The sequence below is a fragment of the Ascaphus truei genome, chromosome 7 (assembly GCF_040206685.1).
Source record: "Ascaphus truei isolate aAscTru1 chromosome 7, aAscTru1.hap1, whole genome shotgun sequence".
In the NCBI taxonomy this organism is placed as follows: Eukaryota; Metazoa; Chordata; class Amphibia; order Anura; family Ascaphidae; genus Ascaphus; species Ascaphus truei.
Window position 1 is genome coordinate 36193103 of NC_134489.1, and position 21332 is coordinate 36214434.

A 21332-nucleotide genomic window follows, 5' to 3' on the forward strand; every position below is an offset into this window, starting at 1 on the left:
AGCAAAGTAATAAGATTTAGATTTTAGGTTAATTGTTATCTTAAATGAAATAGTTTTTTTTTTTTCCCCTCCCCTTATTTTGGATGAAGGGGGTGGGGGGGGTGTAAGATAAAGCCACAGGTAGGATTGAAAAAGGTTTTGTGTTCTGGCTCCTCCCAGGGGAAGCAGGAGGGGAGGGGATTTCAGGGGGAGGTTTAGGATTCAGCAGCACTAAATAGACACATAGGGAGCGAGGGGGGAGAGTATATAAAGGGAGGGAGGTGTATATAAAGGGAGGGAGAGAGCTGTATGTTGCATTAGTGTAACCTGCAAAGCTACGATAGTGAGAACGTGCAGAGATCTCGGAGTGAGACAGAGATTCCCAGCCTGACAGACATACCTTTTTGGCTTAGCTGAGCTCGTTATTGCATGCAATTTTAGACAGGGTAAAGCAAGACGAAAGGACGAGCTTCTCCCAGCGCTGCTGTGTCCAGACATCGAGTCTTTCTGCTTTCCGTGGTCCTCCCGTTCTGCCCGCTCGCCCCAAAGATGCCCAACTTCTCTGGGAACTGGAAGATGAAACAGTCGGAGAATTTCGAGGAGCTGCTGAAAGCGTTAGGTGAGTCCGGCGCGGGCGGTGATTGAGCCTCTTATCCGCTGTCAAGTGTCTTTGCGGTTTGCAAATCCAGAGGACATCATTTTACCTCTTCCAGAGATCAGTTAGATTGTAAGCTCTTCGGGGCAGGGACTCCTTTTCCTAAATGTTACTTTTATGTCTGAAGCACGTATACCCATTATGTGTTATCTGTATTATTTGTTAGTTATAGGATTGTCAAGCGTATTACTGCTGTGAAGCGCTATGTACATGAATGGCGCAATATAAATAAAGACATACATACATCAGGGACACATACTGCATCCATTACTCACTAGAACATTAGGGACAAGAACCGCTACCCCCATTCTATTATGTAGATATCGGGGACACATCCCTCTATCATGACATAAGTACCTTTCACAGGACACATACCTCTCACTCACCCCGTCTTAGCATGTATACATCAGGAACACGTACCTCTCACCCCATCCTATGCATGGACATCAGGGACACGTACCTCTCACCCCATTTTATCATGTAGACATCAGGGACACATACCTCTCGCCCCATCCTATCACTTGGACATTAGGATTGGGTCAGAGTTATGTGTTCCTGATGTCCAAGCTATAGGCTGGGATGAGAGGTATGTGTTCCTATCACATGGCCATCAGGGACACATACCTCTCACCCCTTCTAATCTCAGACATCAGGGACACATACCTCTCACCCCTTCTAATCTCAGACATCAGGGACACATACCTCTCACCCCTTCTAATCTCAGACATCTGGGACACATACCTCTCACCCCTTCTAATCTCAGACATCAGGGACACATACCTCTCACCCCTTCTAATCTCAGACATCAGGGACACATACCTCTCACCCCTTCTAATCTCAGACATCAGGGACACATACCTCAGATCTCATCCTATCACAGAGACACCAGGGACGTATACCTCTCAGCCCATCCTATAATAGACATATGCTTGTCTAACAATCCAGTTTGGGTTTGCTTATAACAGAACCTAAATCCGCATTCCATAAAATAATATTTCTAGAGCACAATACACCGGCCGTAACCCTTTCTCTGCTGTTGAATGTGCTAAAACAATGTGGTGCTATACATTGGTCCATCTATAAGAGTGAAGGACTTGAATAGATGATCTGCCTTGAAAACAGATTTGCTGAAAAAGGGACCAGATTACTCTGCGAGTGAAAGGGTTAAAAATAAAATGCTGATGTGTAGGTCACTGGTATTTTAACCCTTCAAATAAGCCCTACTCCCCTCTCTATTACCAGGAGAATATGGACATGTGCAGGGTGTCTAACCACATAACCAGTGGTAATCTTTCACTATTTGCAATCTCCTATTGTACCCATATATTCTAAAACACTTCTATATCATCATATTGCTCTGGTCCCACTGGGAAATATCTGTCCGCCTTATGAACGAATGATAGAAATAAAAGAGCTAAATCTCTGGGTTAAGAAAAAAATAAATAAAATAAAACTAATCGTGCACCTGATGGATTGAAATTTACAGAGCTGCTCAAATTCCTAAAGCTGCAAAACTGGGATGAAAATACGAGACCCCAGATGTGTCAAAGAAAACATCCCCTACCTATTAGTAATAGGATTGCTTGTGCTTGGTAAACCTGGACTGTTTTTTTTGGTTTGTTTTTTTGTTTACTAGTTTTGAAAATGAAAGACTTAAATAATATTCTAAAAAAAAAAAACCAGTTGGCAATATCTACCAAATGTCCTAGTTTACATGGGACAGACAGTCCTGGTTTTGTACAGAACCACACATAGTTCAATATCACTGTGAAAGCATAGTTATAATCTTTTATAACAAAGGATCCCTGGGGATATTGCTAGCTCATGTAAACCTGGCCAGATTGAGCCTTCTAGAAATTGCCTCGTTTTTACATTGGCCATTGCGGGTATCGTTGATGTCTAAGGACATTTTGGTTTCCCTTTAATGGGATGTTGAGGGTGGAATCAGCAATGGTGAAATGTGCTTGGAGATTAGAGGAAGCGTCCGATGCCTCTTTATAGGGTGTCTGTTCGGCTTATGGAATATAACCGGGGGCAAGATGGATTTGGAAGAAATAGGGCAGGATCACGAACTGGCATGACTCCTAACAGTGTTATGTTAATCCACTTGTAATTGTGCAAAAAGAAGCAATTAATTCAGGAATAGGCGGTACCCACAATAGCTTAGTTTTTAAACCATGTCTTTTATAAATATATATATCGTTAGTGGGGGGAAGAAAAAAAAGGAATCATTGTCTTAATAGCAAATCTGCCCTTCAGGGCTTCTTTGTGTTATAGAGAGGGGGTGCTCAACTTCATGGGGGGAGCCTCCAACAGGTCAGGTTTTAAGGATATCACAGCTTCAGCAAAGGTGGCTCAGTCAAAGAATGAGCCACCTGTGCTGAAGCAGGGACTGATTGAGCCACCTGTGCTGAAGCTGGAATATCCTTAAAACCTGACCTGTTGTGTTGGGGGCGGCTTGAGGACTGGAGTTGAGCACTCCTTGCTATAAAGAACTGTGCATTGTTAGGATGGAGTTAAATCAATCACAATGTTTTTCTAAGGACAGATAATACAATTTAGCAAAGAGAAATAATGCTTCTTATATAGCATACATAAAGTAGCAAAATAATGCACAATTGCCCTCAAATGATTTTAATCAGATATTTAGAAATGTGGGATCCCTGGGATGCTAGTGAAATAAAGAATAGTGATATATTATTAGTGACAATAATAATAATAATGATAATAATGCATTTTTCATGATTTCCAAAAAGGGTCTCAAAACGTTTATCATATCATGATATACACACATGCAGCCAAGTCCAATGTGGAATTCTGGCAGCATGTTTTGTAAGCTCTGCTTTGATTAGGAAAATGGATTTTTAAAGGGACATCCTTCCATTCTAGATCATTTCAAGTCCTGGTCTAGAAGATAGATAGGGCTCTATAACCGTTCAGTCCAGGCATCCTGCGTACTGTTCATTACTATTGCCACTCTGAAAACAACGACACTGAGTTTGTAGCAGGGGAACCCGATTCAATTCCCGGTGTCGGCTCCTTGTGACCTTGGGCAAGTCACTTTATCTCCCTGTGCCTCCGGCACCAAAATCATAGATTGAAAAATCACCTGGGCAGGGAATGTCTGTAACATTCCTATGTGTGGCGCTTTGTGTCCCAATGGGAGAAAAGCGCTATATGAAATGGGTATTAATAATCTACAGCAGAGAGATTATAGTGGTATTATGACTTTGAGATTGGATTAGTACCAACGTTTTTATTCTTCCATTAGCAAAATCCCACAGCTTTGCTTACAACTGGTAATTTGCATTCAGCCGCTCTAGAACATACCCGGGGAGGGATTTCCTTCGGTATTTAAAGTGCCCTCCACGGTCACTTTATACCCTGAGAAATGTCCAGGTCGCTGGAGCACAGCGTCAGGAAGCTGCTAGCTGAGCAGGGAAAGGCTCTCAGGATCTCAGCTCACCACTGTACTTTTTATCACATACAATTGCAGCTTGGCTTCAGAGGGGAGGGGGGGCTGCCAGATGCAGGGGATATCCATCTCAGAGGCATGTCATTGGGAAACTAATGTGCTCAATACCATGAAATGTATGGTTATAAAATGTGATAAATCTGCAGTATCAAATATTTCCTGCAACTCGCCCCTATTTTTCTATAATACAAATTGCATCTACATTGTAAGCTGTCCCGAGCAGGGCACTCGTTAGCTGTTGTATCTGTTTGTGCTTGTTTGGTATGTTATTCTGTGTTTGTAATTGATATCATTCTGTTGCCCCATTGTACCGCGCTTCGGTACATGTTGGCGCTCTATAAATAAACAATTGTAGTTCCCACATCATACACTATTTATTGCGACCTGTTAAAATCAGAGCAAGCTAGCTTGATACATTGACTCTATCTATTGGCTTTTAAACGTGTGTGTATATATTTGTGTGTGTGTGTATATATGCATACATACAGCTCAACCCCTTTATAATGCGATCCATTACAAAATGAATGGATGCAAGCGTGGCTCCCAATTTTCATATTTATGAATACTTTACAACACGTTTATTGGTATCTTAAATACTTTATTGTACAACGCATACAATTGTACATAATTTCTAACGCGATCCGCTTATAGTGCGATGTGATTTTTTGGACCCCAAGCACAGCGATATATATATATATATATATATATATATTGGGGTTCCTTACAATGCAACTGATCTCAGGCGCGCTATTAGAGAGGGTTGGGGATCCTTACAAAGCATCTGACCTCAGAGGCGCTATTAGAGAGGGTCGGGGTTCCTCAGAATTTCACAATATAATTATAGGGTTCCTTAACCAAAAAAAGGTTTAAAAAAAACCACTGGGTTAATCCTTTCACTACCCAGGTGGCCAGCAAGCCATTATTTCGGTGCTGAAGGGGTTAATATAATAACCCCCCCCCCCCTCCCCCTTAGCATTTAGCAGGGGCCACTGGCAGTGCTCAGAACAGGTGTCGAGGCATTAGGTTCCATGCCAGCGGTTATCCAGACTTCGCAAAGGGCAGACACTGGCAGAATCTTGGCTCTGACCCAGCACAGAATTGCCAGCTGGAATACGCATTGTTTCAGCCCCGAGTACGACACGCACTCCGTCTTCCATATCCCCTGCGGGGAGAGAGAAGTACTGCTTTCTCACCGCAGGCCCCTCTGGCATCATGAAAATTAATGGGACTTAATCGTCTAGCACGGGACCCAGCAGGAAAAGAGACACATTGAGGGTCCTTTATCAAAGTCTCGCAGCTGGGAAATAAAGGCACCACATTTATCACACAAGGAAATCCCATACATTTTTGTTCGGCTGCTGTTTTTTTGCTCCAGATTTGTGCCTGGGATGCTTTAATAAATAGATCCCTCGCCAATAGAGCTTGCAGTCTAGTTTATCCCAACTTAATAATGGCCATATTAATAATTAATAATAGCAATATAGCGATACCATTCTTAATAATGTCATCTAATTTCTAAAAGTGTAACCTGCGTTATAGAGGGGATAGTGATTTAACGCCCCGGAGAATTGTCCGAGCCACAGAGAGAAGTAGACACCTGAGACGTGGCACAGAGAGTTGGCCCACGGGGCCAGATCTGTTGTCTCACAGTCCAAAGGCCTGCACATCAGCCGCTAGGTCACGCCCGCGTGGTTTAATGCATGTGGTCACCTAATCTCTAAAGGCGTATAAGCAAAACTGGAATTTTCTTTTTTTATTCTGAACATATTTTACTAGGAAAAAGATGCCGCTTACAAGAGATGGGATATAGCGGGCACGAGACGGAGCGCATTGCGTCACGCGCACCTGCTGCCTAGGCGATCTGTGGTCACAGGATGTGGAGGAGACGAGACGGGGAGGCGTGCCCGTGACGTCACATGCGCTGTTCGCCCTCATTGGCTGAACCGCTCACGTGACCCGGCCACCGCGCGACTAAATCAGATTATCGCGCCCTCGATGGCCGTCCTCATTGAGGAACGGCTTTTTGTTCTCGTTGCGCCTGCCGCCGTACCAAGTATGGACGCGGCCTAAGCAGGGTTGCCGCCACTCCGGGATTGACCCCGGCGACCGAGTTTTCGACCACGTATCTCCAGGCTACGGTTTTACCTCGTAAATCTCTGGTTGGCGGCGACATCTCCCGGCATCCCCCCCCCCCCACCAGCAAATCAAGTGTACACGGCTGCGCGACGGCAAATTGCATCACATTGCCATGACAACGGGACGCTTCATGCCGTCGTGGCATACTGCCGTCACATGACAACTCGGCGCCACAAAGCATCCTGTTGTCATGGCATCTTGACGCCACGGAGCACCTCGGTATGTCAACGGGCGTCACGTGACGTCGCTCAACCATGTTGACTTGATTTGCCGGGGGTGATGCCGGGAGACGCCGCAGGTATGTGCAATAAATATATAAGAAAAAGACATGTAAAAAATTGTATCTCTGGGTTAGCCTTCAATAGTTGTACGGTGTTTTCCAATGCGGCAAGGCTTGTATGGCATAGCGTAGCTTGGTAAATACGGCCCAACGTGTTTAGCCCAATATGGCACTTGCATTATTGACCCCTATAAACTTTTATGCAACACTATCCCCCTAACCCCTCCCCCACATACAGATACAGTGTACATAGATCCCCACTTCCGTTGTTTTTCAGCTTTCACTCCCTATTTCCTAACCTCGTCGATTCTCCGTGTGCCTGTCCCAGGCGGTTTTGAATTCGTTGACTGTATTTGATACAGAGTGATCTCATGCAGCATGTTCCCATCTCTCCTGCTGATAGGCCGCGGTCAGGAGCTATTAATACATATCCTAACGTTCTGGTTATTAATAGCAAGGGTCACTTCTTTCGTCCTTTCCCTGTCGGGAGAGGCCGCAGCGTTTCACAGGTTACAGGTCGGGCAAACCCATCGGTTGAATGGTATTGGCTGGGAAAAGGATCTAGCCGTATGAAAGGGTAATACGTGATTTTGCCATTCTTCTGTTTTTCTCCATTCCTCAGGAGGCTTAAGAATGTAACACCTTACACATCATAAGGCTGAGAGTTTGGTCCTAAGTGGGACTGTGTCCTCATCCTCCTCCAGTGCTAAAAAGATTAACGATTGTTTTCCTGATGGCAACTCGTCCCCTATTGATTGTCCCTAAGAATCCCATTAGGGTCATTTTGATCTGAGCTTCACCCTTAGTTTAACCCCCATACATAGAGCTGTTAACTCGACATCAAACAAAACACAGACTTACAAACCCCCTTTATATTACAACTAGAGGGCCACTTGAATTGACAGGAAGAAAGTATCCCTTGAAGTGTAGTGTTCCCCCTGTTTAAGACCCTATTGTTACTGGCCTGTGTAAATCTTTTACCATTTTATGGCTTTATGGTTTATCACCCCAGTGGTAAACATTATACATGGAGATCAAAGCACGTAGTCAATCAGTGTGCAGTAGATACTAGTGTGTGTGCAGTAGATAGTAGAGTATGTGCAGCAGATACTGGTGTGCGTGTGCGGCAGACGCTAGTGTGAGTGTGCTCGGCAGACACGTGTGTGTGTGTGTGTGTGCGGAAGACACTGGTGTGAAGTGCTGTGTGTCATATATATATATATATATATATATACACACACACACACAGCACTTCACACCAGTGTCTTCCGCACACACACACACACCGGTGTCTGCCGCGCACACTTACACCAGTGTCTGCCGCACACTCACACACAGGTGTCTGCTGCAAACTCACACCGGTGTCTTCCGCACACACACACACACACCGGTGTCTGCCGCGCACACTCACACCAGTGTCTGCCGCACACTCACACACAGGTGTCTGCTGCACACTCACACCGGTGTCTGCCGCACACACTCACACCAGTGTCTTCTGCACACTTACACACAGGTGTCTGCTGTACACTCACACCAGTGTCTAAACCAGGGTTTATTTTTTTTGTGTACCAATCTGCAGGGTTTTTGTTTCTTCATTTCTGAGATTCTTTTAACACTTTCACTGCTGAGGTGGTGGCAAACATCAGTAGACAACGGTTCAAGAGTGGGTGAGCCAGGTTTGAAACCCAGTGTATACTCCAGGGTTGGGCAACTGCAGTCCTCAAGTCCCCACTCCAGTTTTCAGGATATCCCTGCTTCAGCACAGATGGCTTAGTCTTCGACTGAGGCACTGATTGAGCCATCTGTGCTGAAGCAGGAATATCCTGAAAACTTGACCTGTTGGTGGACCTTGAGGACTGATGTTGCCCACCCCGGGTATACTCCATGGGCAAGTCACTTTATCTTGTATTACATTGATAATTCTATGGGGCTCTTGTGCCTTGACATCCTTGTGAGTACAGCACTGTGTGCCCTATTTGTGCCATAAAACCATATGTTAAATAGGAGATCTTGTAAGACTGACAGGGTTCGTTTATCTGAACATAGTGATCAATATCGAGAAAGTGGCTCAGTGAGTAAAAAGTAAAAGTTTTGAACCTGGTTCAATTCCGGTGTCGGCTCCTTGGGCAAGTCACTTTATCTCCCTGTGCCTCAGGCACCAAAAACAGAGATTGTAAGCTCATCTGGGGACTGTGTCTGTAACATTACTATGTGCTGCATCCCGCGCGCTGTACTGTAATTGTGACGCGCTGAGTCCCATTGGGAGAAATGCGCTATATGAAATCAAGTTATTATTAATATCCTAGGAGTCCCTGCGGGATTCATTCCAAGCCCTGACAATGGGGTCTAAACAAAGTAGGCAGGGACCTTAGGAATGGATGCTCGTTAAGATCCTTCACCCCTTCTTCTATCCATCTTGTGAGCGAAGTAAGCACCATAGAGTTGCTCTTCTCTGGAGCTTTAAATGTCCACGTCCTTCTGGAGTCGCATCCATAGTGATGAGCAGGAGCAGGGGTTATTATTATGGAGGATCCATTATAAAGTCATGCTGCTTTTCCCCACTCATGTCAGGGGAAGATTTGATTATTTGGTGCTGGATAAATGCAGGGAGGAGCAGGGCTGGAGTACTCTGCCAGCGGTCCCTCGATTTGCCAGCCAAGCTCCGGAGCTAACAAGGACCTTATTCTCTATTCATTCATTGCACACAGGATGGGTTTTATATGGGAAAATGACAGCTCTTTCTTTCTTGCACCAGGCTGGATCATGCTTGTCTCACTTAGACATTGACCTCCTTTTCTGTGAAATCACGTCTCCTCCTGTCTTCTTGTAGGGCAAGGACCTCACAAGACAAACCCGGGCAGCCTTGTATTTTATTGGTGATTTACATTTGCTATCCCTTTTTCAAACACTTCATTTACATACAATGAGGTGTTTCTTTATCTTAGAGCTGCGGTAACTGGGCATGCACTATGTTTTTAGAGCAGGTAGAAAAGACAGAGGACCCGTGTGTGTGTGTGTGTGTGTTCTCACTCATCCAGGTCTGCTGTGTAACCACTGCATGACCTATGGCAATAGTGTAAAATTGTGGGGTGCGACGCTCAAGATTTTTGTGGGGGGGGGGGGGGGGCAGGGCCGTTAATTATGTAATGTATATGTTCAAAATTTACTGTAGCACTCTGTAGAATATAAATCAGGTTTAATGCATCAAGCAAGCATAAGAGGTCAATACAGGGAAAAAGTCCCTTTTCCCCTGTATTGACCCCTTATGCTTGCTTGATGCATTAAACCTTATTTATATTCTACAGAGTGCTACAGTAATTTTTGATTTTTGTTCTGCCTATTTCCATGGCTGGACGGTGATCCCAGCTGCTCTGCAAGCACCCTGTCTGCAAAGATGAGAAGATGAAGACAGAAATATGGTGATGCTCTTTGCTTAGATATTGGAAAACCATGTAGCAAACGAGGTTAGGTTGTTTTTTTTTTTTTTTTTTTCAAATTTTTTTTATTGGGTAATTACATGAATACAGACATACATGTGGTTATTTTACAACCCAATGCAATACAACATTTTCTAACTTTTCTGGGAGGTGCGCATATTGAAATGCCCAGAAAATGGGGTCTCCCAAGGAGGAGGAGGCTACAGCTAGTAAGGAAGAGGAGAGGGAAAGAGGGGGGGGGGAGGGGGAGGGGTGTGAGGTTGGTGGACTTTTGCCCCCGGCGATCGGCCCTCAGCTTGTTGTTTTTGACTTTACCCGTGACAGTAGTCTGTCATTAGTTTGGGATGTTAGCGTGTTGGAGGATAGTATTGTCCTGTAGCGTTAACCAAGGTTCCCATATCTCATAAAATGGGTTAGATCTCTGTTTTAGAAAGGCAGTGAGCTTCTCCATCTGCATCACCTCGTTAATTCTTTTTTTAATCATTCCCTTAGAGGGGGGGCAAACCTTCTTCCACGAGGCCGCAACTTCACATCTAGCCGCTGTAAGAATAAAGGAGACTAATTTCCTTACTGGTCGGCCGATTTCCTCGATCGGTCTTCCCAGCAGGTAGGTCAGTGGTTCAATAGGGAGCTCGAGGGTTGTAACCTCTTTTATTAAATTTTGGACCATAGTCCAGTATTTCTTAATTTCTGGACACAGCCACCAAATGTGTGCCATGTCCCCCCTTTGACCACAGCCTCTCCAACAAAGATCTGATGCCAGTGGGTAGATTTTGTGTATTCTCACCGGAGTGAGGTACCAGTTGAAGAGTATCTTATAGATGTTCTCTTTTATGGTTGTGCTTATGGATGTTGCGGAGGCTGCCTCCCATATTTCTTTCCAGTCTTCCTTCTCAATGGGCGTGTTTAAGTCAGCTGCCCACTTCAGCATATATTCATGCTCCGTTGGGGTTTCCTTGGGCCCTAGCATCGAGTAAATTTTTGATATGAGTCCCCTTTGGTCTGAGTCTGGTTTACATAGGCTCTCAAATTGGGTATGCGATGGGAACTCTAGGTTCGGGGACAGTTTTTGGACAAAGTGTCTGATTTGGAGGTATTTAAATACATCCAGCTCCTGGGTCTTATGTCTGGCGCGCAGATCCTGAAAACTCAGGAGGCTCCGAGGTTAGGTTGTTTAAAAAAAAAAAAAAAAAAAACAAGCTATAGGGTAGCTCTACTGTGCCAAGGAATGCTGGAGTTACAACATGTCAGCATCGCCTCTCAGTATGTCAGCATCACCTCTTTCTCTGTGTCTCTTGGGTCTGAAATGATCTGGTTCAGTGAAAGTCGAGTTATTGAAATGGGGATCACAGTGTTTTTTTTTTTTTTTTTTTGCCAAGTCTGATTTTCTGCTGCAACTTGCCAGCAGCTTTCACGAAACCACACCTGGTGTCCAACAAGAAATGCTGGTCTCCCCACCTATTCTCAACACTTTGGGGGATCTGCAGTGATCTGAAAGACTGACTGCAAGTCAAAGACAGGTGTGGGGCCATGGTAATTTGGCGCAGTGTCCAGCATGGGCCCCCATGTCATGTTGACAGACGATGAGATGGTAAATGGTGCTGTCCCAAGAAGATCTGAGGTTTGTCTTCTCTACTGACTGACGTTGTCGTGTTTTGTGTTATCTTTAATCATGAAATAGATTCAAGGTGTCTTTTTACAGTATTGCAACGCCAACATAGGATTGTTAACTGGCCCGGTGCTATTATACCATTAAACATAAGCTTTTCATTATGAAAAATATCCTTTAGGAAAGTGTTAGATAGGTGAGTGCTTTTAACGTTTCACAGCTCCAATGTATGTTAAGTGCAACTCTATCTTTAAAGTGGTTAATTACTATGACATCATGGATGGTACTGTCTTCTGTATTGACTAAATCAACCCAAATGTCCATGTGTCATCCCAGGCGTTAATGTCATGCTGCGGAAGATCGCAGTGGCTGCCGCTTCTAAACCAGCCGTGGAGATAAAGCAGGAAGGCGAGTGCTTCTACATCAAAACCTCGACCACGGTTCGCACCACCGAAATCAACTTTAAAGTGGGGGAGGAGTTTGAGGAGCAGACTGTGGATGGGCGTCCGTGCAAGGTAAGGCTTGGAGGACACCCCAGCACAGGCTGGGGCTTCCCATGAGTAGACGTCTACAATTGGATGGTCACTGAAGAGCATATAGAATTGCAATAGCAATCTATTGCGATATGAACTATATATTGCAATAGCATTCTACTGGGATATGACCTATATGTTGCAATCGCTATCTATTGGGATATGATCTATATATTGGATGGGTTTAATCCATTGCAATAGTATCCTATTGGCATAGGAGTTAGAAAACGAAATAGACGTAAGCTTCAAGAGTTTTTTTTTTTATACCGCTCCGTGTAACTGGCTTCCTCAGAAAGCTTAAATCACCCTTCAAGTAACTGATTTAATTCTTTAAGTCATGTGAACTATGAATATGTTTCCCTTTTCTCTGGGGCCGCTGCCTTCAAGTACATCTGTTTATTTGTTTGGCTAATGACTGTTTCATAATTACTAGACAAACAAAAGTCACCTCTCGTTATAAGGACTGAGTCTTTGAAAAACGGCATGAGATAAAGATTGTAGAAACCCTCCAAGGCTTTTGTCTAGACGTGTGTGTATATATATCTATATCCAGTAGTTGACAAATCACCAAAAAATCTACTCGCCACACAAAAAAATCTACTCGCCACCTAGTACCAAACGTGTGCGGCTTGGGCCAATATTTACTCGCCCGGGGGTTAAATCCACTCGCCCCCGGGGCGAGCAAATGTATAGGTTTGTCGAACACTGTCTATATCTATATTAGATATATATCTCAAATGGAAATATTTCTGTATGCTCATTTGCATGTCTTAGACAGGTCTGCAACCCTGCCAGTAAACTATGCATCCAGGCTGTGCTCAAAGCTGTGAAATGCAGCAAGCTTAAGCGTATAGGGGACCATGTTAAATGGTTTTGAAGCAAAAGGTGGCATATGTGCTCATTTGCATGTCATTTCCCAGAATCCCTTGCTGCAGTGGAAGCGCTGTGTGCTGGGTGATAATGGTGAAAGGCAGGGTTGTACATTTTTCTAGATTAAAATATTCCTTTGCACATAAGATGTTCAACACACACAAAATCATTATTTAAAAAAAAAAAAAAAAGCATTTCAATGTGTTACCCGCAGGTGCCGGGAACACTGCACTCATTGTTTTTGGAAGGAAATATAGTTATGGTTTTTTTTTTTTGTTTTTTTAATTGGATGTTTGCCTTTTTATTGGTGGGTTCAGCTAATGATTTACCGAACTCCATTCCCAGTTTATGGCGTGCTGTAAGTTCACTTACACATATTGAATGACAAGTGATGACCGAAGAGAAATCATTTGCTTCCATATTCAGGGTAATGACTCAGAAAGCTATTTTTCTTTTTTTAACATCACTTCCACTTGCAAGACTGAAAGGGGTAGAGTTGCACGGTTAACCCCTTACAGTCCAGAAGGGCCGACAGCCCGTTGCGATGAAATGCATTTGCTGGCTCTGCTGGAAGTTAAAGCAGGGGTTCTCAACTCCAGTCCTCAGGAAAACAGGTCAGGTTTTAAGGATATCCCTGCTTCAGCACAGGTGGCTCAGTCTTTATCTGAGCCACTGATTGAGCCACCTGTGCTGAAGCAGGGTTATCCTGGAAACCTGACCTGTTGGGGGGGGTTTTGAGGACTGGAGTTGGTAACCCCTCGTTTAAAAGGATTTTCCTTTTAAACCGCAAGTGACATTATAAAACTGGAAACCCGAATCCCCTCCTCCCCCGTAAGATACAATCCCAGGGCTGCATGTAAAGGATTCTGGGATATTTATTGAGTGCCCAGTTTAGCATAACGGATATTACACTTCTTGATGGTGGGGTTCTCTAAAGCAATTTGCGGTTGGGTAAAGTGAGGATAAGTTGAACCTCTTCCACAAAGAAACCCAGCACCAAACACGTGAGCTGTGCCCACTCTGTGCTTGATTAGTACATATCTAAGCCATCTACATTCACAGTGACTGTAATGCTGGTTATACTGTGGGAGATGTAGTTCCCCTAGGGATGAAAGCGAATTAAAAACAGAGGCATGTTCAATAGGCTAAATGTAACTGCTTTTTAAAAATAATAAAAAATACATTTTTTAAACAATTTAAACAATTTAAACAATTTAAACAATTTAATTGTATGTTTGGAGTGGCTCAGTGAGTAAAGACACTGATGCTTTAAACAATGACACAGAGTGTGAAGCAGGGGAACCTGGTTCAATTCCCGGTATCAGCTCCTTGTGACCGTGGGTAAGTCACTTTATCTCCCTGTGCTTCAGGCACCAAAATCAGATTGTAAGCTCATCTGGGCAGGGGCAGGGACTGTGCCTGTAACAATCCTATGTACTGCGTACCACGCGCTGTGCTGTAATCGTGTCCCATTGTGTCCCATTGGGAGTAAAGCGCTATATGAAATAAAGTTGTTATTATTATAGAAAGGCTTTGGATGTTTTATTTTACAATCTTTATCTAATGCCTTTTTGTGATAAAGACTTTGTCAGTCTTCAAAAATGGTTGTCTTTCCTGAGTTCTTCGTTTGCAAAGTAATTATGATGCCATCATTAGTCAACTTAGATAAAAATAAGTAGCTGAGAGCATTCAAATCAATATTCCTGGGGAAACGCAGCACACATACAACAGTATATTTACGGGGGCTTGAATCTCTCCAATAATATGGCTTTGACGCACTACGTTGGGCTCCTCCTTTAAACCAGCATGTTAGGGTTGCCAGATGTCCAGTATTGAACGGCCTGTCCAGTATTTCGACACTGTCCTGTAAAAAATGAGGTAATACTGTCCGGCTTGGGGGCCCGCGGGATTTCCCAGAGCAGGGAGAGAGAGAGCAGGGCTGTTGCATCCTGACTGGCTGCATTACACAGAGACAGCCAATCAGGAGGAGGTGTCGAGTCTGGGGGCGGGGCCAAGGAGAGAAGGAAACGGCATGGAGCGGAGAGGGGGTGTGTGTGTCTTGAGCATGTTGCACCTTTCACTATTGTGCCCTGTATTTTTGGAGAATACGCTTGGCAACACTATCTGTTCATACTGGGTAAGAGAGAGGAGGAAGTCCTATTATAAAAGGTTAACACATTGTATCTGGTAGGGTGTAAGGGCTGAACAGGCACAGGAACGTTAACGTCCCCAAGGGTAGCAAGGAGTATTGTCACGTTTTAATAGACACGGCTGCTCCCAGCACATAGCCCAACGCCACCCAACACAAAGCCATTGATGACTTACCCCAACCATGACCAAAGTGGGACAGGCGTCTTGTTGTGATCTCACAATCCCTGATCTGGTTATCGAAGGGCTGGAGTCCATCATATATTTTGATGGCTGTGTGTTGACTTTAACTTCAAACTTCCCGCCATGTATGCGTCTTCTTCTCTCCTGCCTCTATCATCACATACCCCTCTTTCGCTTTGTTTTGGGGAGCTGTCGCCCATGTGTGATTCATGCTTTCTCATTTGTCGTGCCATTATGTGAACCCCCCTCCCCCGGCCAACCTTTTTCAGGCTTGTCAAGTGTCACTCATTTGGAGAGTCTAACTCATCTGGAGACAGTTAAACCTCTCTTATGCATTATCTGTAACAGTGGACAAAAGACTGGTCAGTATGCAGGCACTGATGCAATGTCCAGCCTATAATGGGTGTCCAAGTGGAACCACTATGGTTCCATACTACAGTATTAGACATATATAGACAATAAAAAAATGATTACATCAAGAGCACAACAGATAATCTGTTCCAGTAATTTGTTTAGGTGGAAATACTTCAATAAAATGGTATAATAATAATGGCAATAATACAGATTTGATGGGGCCAATGATACAATATACAATTATTACCAAACACAGTTTAGCCTTTGAGCAGAAACACTTTATAGCACATTCATTCAGGAATCCCATAGTTTTAACATGGGATTATTTAGAGCAGGGGTAGCCAACTCCAGTCCTGAAGAGCTTCCAACAGGTCAACTTTTCAGGATATCCCTGCTTCAGCCACTGATTGAGCCACCTGTGCTGAAGCAGGGATATCATGAAAACCTGACCTGTTGGTACCTCTTTAGGGCTGGAGTTGGTTACCCCTGGAACAGTCCAACATTACTGAGTATTAGCCCTTCCTCAATTATTTCAGCGAACATAGCTACTAATTTCATTTAAGGGAAATGCTTTAGTGACCCTATTTGTCACATGTCATACAGTGATGAAGCTGCCCCATCTGGAGTTCACATATTACATGACTTGACGACGCTGAGAATGAAACAGGTTAGAAGCCATGCAGATACACTCGGGGGTTGGGGGGTTCTCTCTCTTTGTTCCCCAGCATTTAGCAGGAAAGGATCAAAAGGTGACGGGGGTGGGGGGTCCCATGTAGAATGAGCATGGGGAACAGAGTGGACAGGGGCGAAAGACCAAGGTACAGACGCTGTACATGCATCTCTTAAGCATTGCTGGCTCCTGATGTTGACAAATTAAGGCTAAAACGTGTCAAGTTCTTCAAAGCTGTTTTTTTAACCCCTTCATTGGCTGGGGACAAAGCAATGCACTGCAGTCCCGTCTCTGGCTACGAACGGGTTAAGATGGCATCTGTGTTCCTAAACCAGCACCAGTCGAGGTATCCATAAACCCTTAATTCCTACTCCTCTAGATCCATATCTTGAGATCTATTAAGCCCACCCTCAAACGTGTCTCCTTCCCCCCAATACCCCCTGCCCTCATTCCCTTTCCCCTGTCCCTTTCAGATAACAGATGAGTGTCATGGAAATGTGCAAGAAGGGTAACAAATTGGTTGCAATAGATTTCTCAGGAATGAATTTCCATAAGGAGGCGGCTGTCTCCTGCACATGATGGATGTGCTCTCCCTGGAGGAGGAGGAGGAGGAGGTGTAGGGTATCCTTGTCTGGAGGGGCTATTTGTTATTTAATTAGTTGCCTCATGACTGTTTTTTTTTTCTTCTTCTTTCTTTTATTGTCCTCCAGAGCTTGGTCAAATGGGAAAGCGAGAACAAGATGGTGTGTGAACAAAGGCTTCTGAAAGGGGATGGTCCCAAGACGGCCTGGTCCAGAGAACTGACTAATGATGGGGAAGTTATCCTGGTAAGGAGATCGGTTTAGTTTCACTCGCTGACTTCCATGAATGTCAACCAGTAGAAGTCGGAGAACGGTTCATAGATTGGCGTAGTAAGGGGGGATGCCAGGAGGCTGGAGTCTTGAAGCTCAATATTTGGATGTATTTTACAGTCCATGGCTGGTCCAACATCTGCAGTTAGGATGCCCAGCCAGGTATAGCACCACGACTCCGGTACTCAGAAACATGGCTATGTGTTGGGCGCTGCTCCTATTTATTATGTATTGTCAATATAACGCAAACCAGTGCTTTTACAATGTGGGTACGGGAAATTCAGAATACAGGGGAACTTCATATACAATACAGGGAGAAGTGCACTGTAATTGCATTTTAGAGTTCTGGTGTCTTTCTCCTTTCCTGCCTGGTGGGTGAAATCTAGAAATGGGTGAATGTATAAAAATTCAGCCCGTGAATATTTTGCTATTTGTTTTGGTTAAATATTCGCCTGTGAAGTTTTTGTTAAAAAAAATGTGTGCGAATGTATGGAACTTCATCGTAAACATTCGATTCGCCCAGACCCTGACGGAGAGCGATATACCCTGGAAATATTATAATAGTATATAGAAATGACTCCTATTACACTGCCCCTCTCTGTCATCTAACTCTCCTCATCCCTGGGCCGTTACAGACCATGACAGCTGATGATGTCGTCTGCACACGGATCTACATCCGGGATTAACTCCACGGGATGAAGGGGGATCCGGGGCGCTGACCTTATCCTGCCAATCCCTGCCCGTCGTCTGAACCTTCAAAAACCACGTCTTCTACAGCAGAGTACACCCGTTTACAGCATGCTAATGAACCAGCAACACTCCACCAAAGTCAAACCCCGGCTCCTGACAGGTCCTGCGGCAGAATTCTTGGGTAGCTGTTGTGGGAGCTGGAAGAACCGACCTCTTTGTCCTCTTATCCCCCAGACATTTTTGCGTTGGACTGCTCATGTCCGTCCTGGACAGTACTGTGCTGTTAGTGGGACTGTGAAATATCTCAACAACACAAGGCTTTAGGCCATAGTTGGTAACCAATACCATATTATCTTGGTGGCACTGCTGATTGCATTGTAGCATAGCTATCTGAGACCCAGCTCACTGAAGAACCATATCTCACGGTGACAAAGGTTGAGCACCAATGGAATTGAACAGGGGTGATCAACTCCAGCCCCCCAGGGCCACCAACAGGTTAGGTTTTAAGGACAGCCCTGCTTCACCACAGGTGGCTCAGTCAACAACTGAGCCACTGATTGAGCCACCTGTGCTGAAACAGGGTTATCCTTAAAACTTAACCTGTTGGTGGCCCTTGAGGACTAGAGTTGGCCACTGCTGCTATAGAACCATCATGTGCGTACAGTATATGAGCTGCACAATGTTTGCCTGCGGCTTAGAACATTTCCAGTTTTGCCAGCCTGACTACTTGTCCTCATGAGATTCTAGTGCAATCCTGATTCTCGAAGTAACTCAGTAGACATGCAGGACAACTCCGAAAGCATAATTCCCATTTGTTTCCTGGAATATATATATGGTTGTGGAGTGCATCTGATGCTGCCTATTTTACATTCACTATGGAGATATCATTTCCCCATTGTACGGTTGCCAGGTGGCTTCTCCAAAAATACTGGAGACAATGGTGAAAGGTGCGAGACGCTCAAAAGACACACACCTCTCTCCGCTCCATGCTGTTTCCTCCTCTACTTGGACCAATCCCCAGGCTCCTGACACCTCCTCCTCATTGGCTGCTGCTGGGTATTACAGCCAATCAGGGTGGAGAAAGCTGCCCAGTCCCCTTGCAACAACCCTGCTCGGGGAAATCCCGCAGCCCCCGAAGCCGGTCAGGTCATTATGTCCAAAGAGGTAATACCAGTCCAGTCCAATACATGTCCAGCATTACCTCTCATTTTTTTACTGCACAGTGTCCAAATACAGGACAGTCCGGTTCAATACTGGACACCTGGCAACCCTAAGTCCCATGGGGAATTTAAAATGGCTGCTTACATTCATAACTGTTACGGAAACATACAATCTCTGATAAAAGTTAAATTTAAAAAAAAAAGGCAAAAATAAATAATGCGATTATAAAAAAAATACAAGGAAAGGGGGAAGTAGATGATCACAGCACACAAGGAATGTTATTACATCAATGTAATTTTTATAGGGAGGGTTGCTGTATTCAGAATGATGACACACTAGCTTAGCAATGCTGCACACTGCCCCTTCTATCCGAGCCATTAGAATGTTCATGGTGTTAAATCACTGAACAAAGTCATCTTAAAATATTTAGCACTCAATCCAGTATATGTACAGGAGGCTTGAATTTCCAGTTAAAAACCCCAACCATAAGTAGCATCGTACACTGAATTTACAATAAATTAGAAGCCTGCTGCAATAAAACACCTCTGCTATTTATAAGGATTGTTTCATAGTTTATTAGATCCGGGCAAACTGGAAAACTTAAACTCGGTGACAAATATCACAGAATACACACAGCTTTCTGTTAGGCTGTCAGACTTAACTGAGAAAAGAATGCAGCAACAATTTCAGTGATGGAGTGATCAGGACTCTGTGATTTTAAGCTGTTGCTAGAAAATCACATGGAGAAAATAATGTGTTTTACATTAATATTTCTCCGAAACCGAAAACCACTGCGTTATTTCACACGGGACAAAAGGAAAGCTACACGCTTCCTCCGCAGAAACCGTTCTTTTGACCTAGTACTAATGCCCCTGTAGAGGAAAGGGAGGGATTTTGGAAAGCTTGGGTGTGCCTCTCGGGAACCTTCTCCGTGCATTTCGTGACTGTTCCGTTTATCCCATAATGTCAGAACACTCCCACAAAGAAACCCTCCACAATGCACCTCCATAAATGACACGGTGGTGTCTGTGTATCAAGCATAGTCTCATCAGACGTATCAAAGGAAAAAAAAAAACGTGTTGCTTTAAACTGGCGTTTTTTCTTTCCCACACCTGATGCTGTTTTTAGCCCCAGAATTGCACCTGGGAAAGATTAACATGTTTGCTATCAGAGACCAGTGTCTCTGTCAGGAAAAAGGGTTAATATTGGCCCATCTTCACCACCATCCCAAGACGAGAAAGCAAAGCAGAATGTGTTTTTTTTTGTTGTTTTTTTAAACTTGCTTTCAACATTTTTATACCGTTTTTTTTTATGTATGTCGACACATATGTAGAAAGAGTAGTAATGTAGACTTCGCATATTAGAAATTCCTACGGTTACTCTGTTCTGTTCTTTTTAGTTTATGCCTTGTTAAGTATTTATTTGTCAATATGTTGGGGTTTTTTTTAATTAAAGAGAAAATACTACTACAAAAAAAACCAATGTTTTGGGTTATTCCGACATGGCTTATATTACAGGTGTGAAGGACGTACACCGATTTCCTATCACAGGACTCAATGGGGGGGAGGGACGGGGGACTCCGGGAACAATCGGCGTTAACTACCTACAAGTTAATGGCAGATAGCGCCGGATGAGCTCAGACACCTTTTCTCAGAGCTTTGGGAATCCCCGCGAATGTATTATACCCCGGGATTCAGCGGTACAACGTGCATAGTGTGTATGTACAGATGCACCCTATATCTACTGGTCACAGAGACTGGGTGAATGGGTGTCTTGAATTTTAGCACTGCTTAGTAAACATGGTCACATATCTTAAAGCAGGGGTGGGCAAACTGAGGGACTTGCCCCCTTTTCTGAAGGGGGGGGAGACAGCGCTTGCAGAGGCCCCCCGCGCTCTTCAGAAAGGCATTTCAATTAAATGCCGGGGGAGCGGCGAAGGCCTCTGTAAGGTCCCTTACCTTTGCTCCGACGGTTTCTGGTGATGCGCCGCCGTGGCAACGTGACAACGCTGAGCCAAGGGTGCACAGGGGAAAGATTGTGCACCCCTGTCTTAGAGCAGGGGTGCGCAAACTGGGGGTGGGGGGGTGCAAGATTTTTCAGGGGGGGGTGCAGCGCTTGCAGTGGCCCCGCTCTCTTCACCCAAGGCATTTAAATGAATGCCGGGGGATCGCGTGAGGCCTCTGCAACTTCACTTACCTTGTCTTCGGCAACGCAGTACGAAATGACGCCGCAGGGGTTACGCAACGTAACGTCACGTGACCCTCGCGGCGTACTTTGATGCCGAGAGCCGGAAGACAAGGT

General features: G+C 44.5%; 1 protein-coding gene across 1 annotated transcript; it reads left to right on the forward strand.

Annotated features, from left to right (window-relative positions):
• Window positions 1-263: 263 nt before the first annotated feature.
• Window positions 264-20509, forward strand: CRABP2 (cellular retinoic acid binding protein 2). The gene is made up of 4 exons (XM_075607689.1): window positions 264-598; window positions 11908-12086; window positions 17040-17156; window positions 17816-20509. The coding sequence occupies exons 1-4, from the start codon at window positions 529-531 to the stop codon at window positions 17864-17866; spliced, it is 417 nt and encodes a 138-aa protein (XP_075463804.1). The 5' UTR covers window positions 264-528; the 3' UTR covers window positions 17867-20509.
• Window positions 20510-21332: the final 823 nt, after the last annotated feature.

Coding starts and splice junctions, on each gene's coding strand:
- CRABP2 (XM_075607689.1), top strand. CDS start 529: ATGCCCAACTTCTCTGGGAACTGGAAGATGAAACAGTCGGAGAATTTC. Junction 12,087..17,039: donor TGGATGGGCGTCCGTGCAAG/GTAAGGCTTGGA, acceptor ATTGTCCTCCAG/AGCTTGGTCAAATGGGAAAG. Junction 17,157..17,815: donor ATGATGGGGAAGTTATCCTG/GTAAGGAGATCG, acceptor GGGCCGTTACAG/ACCATGACAGCTGATGATGT.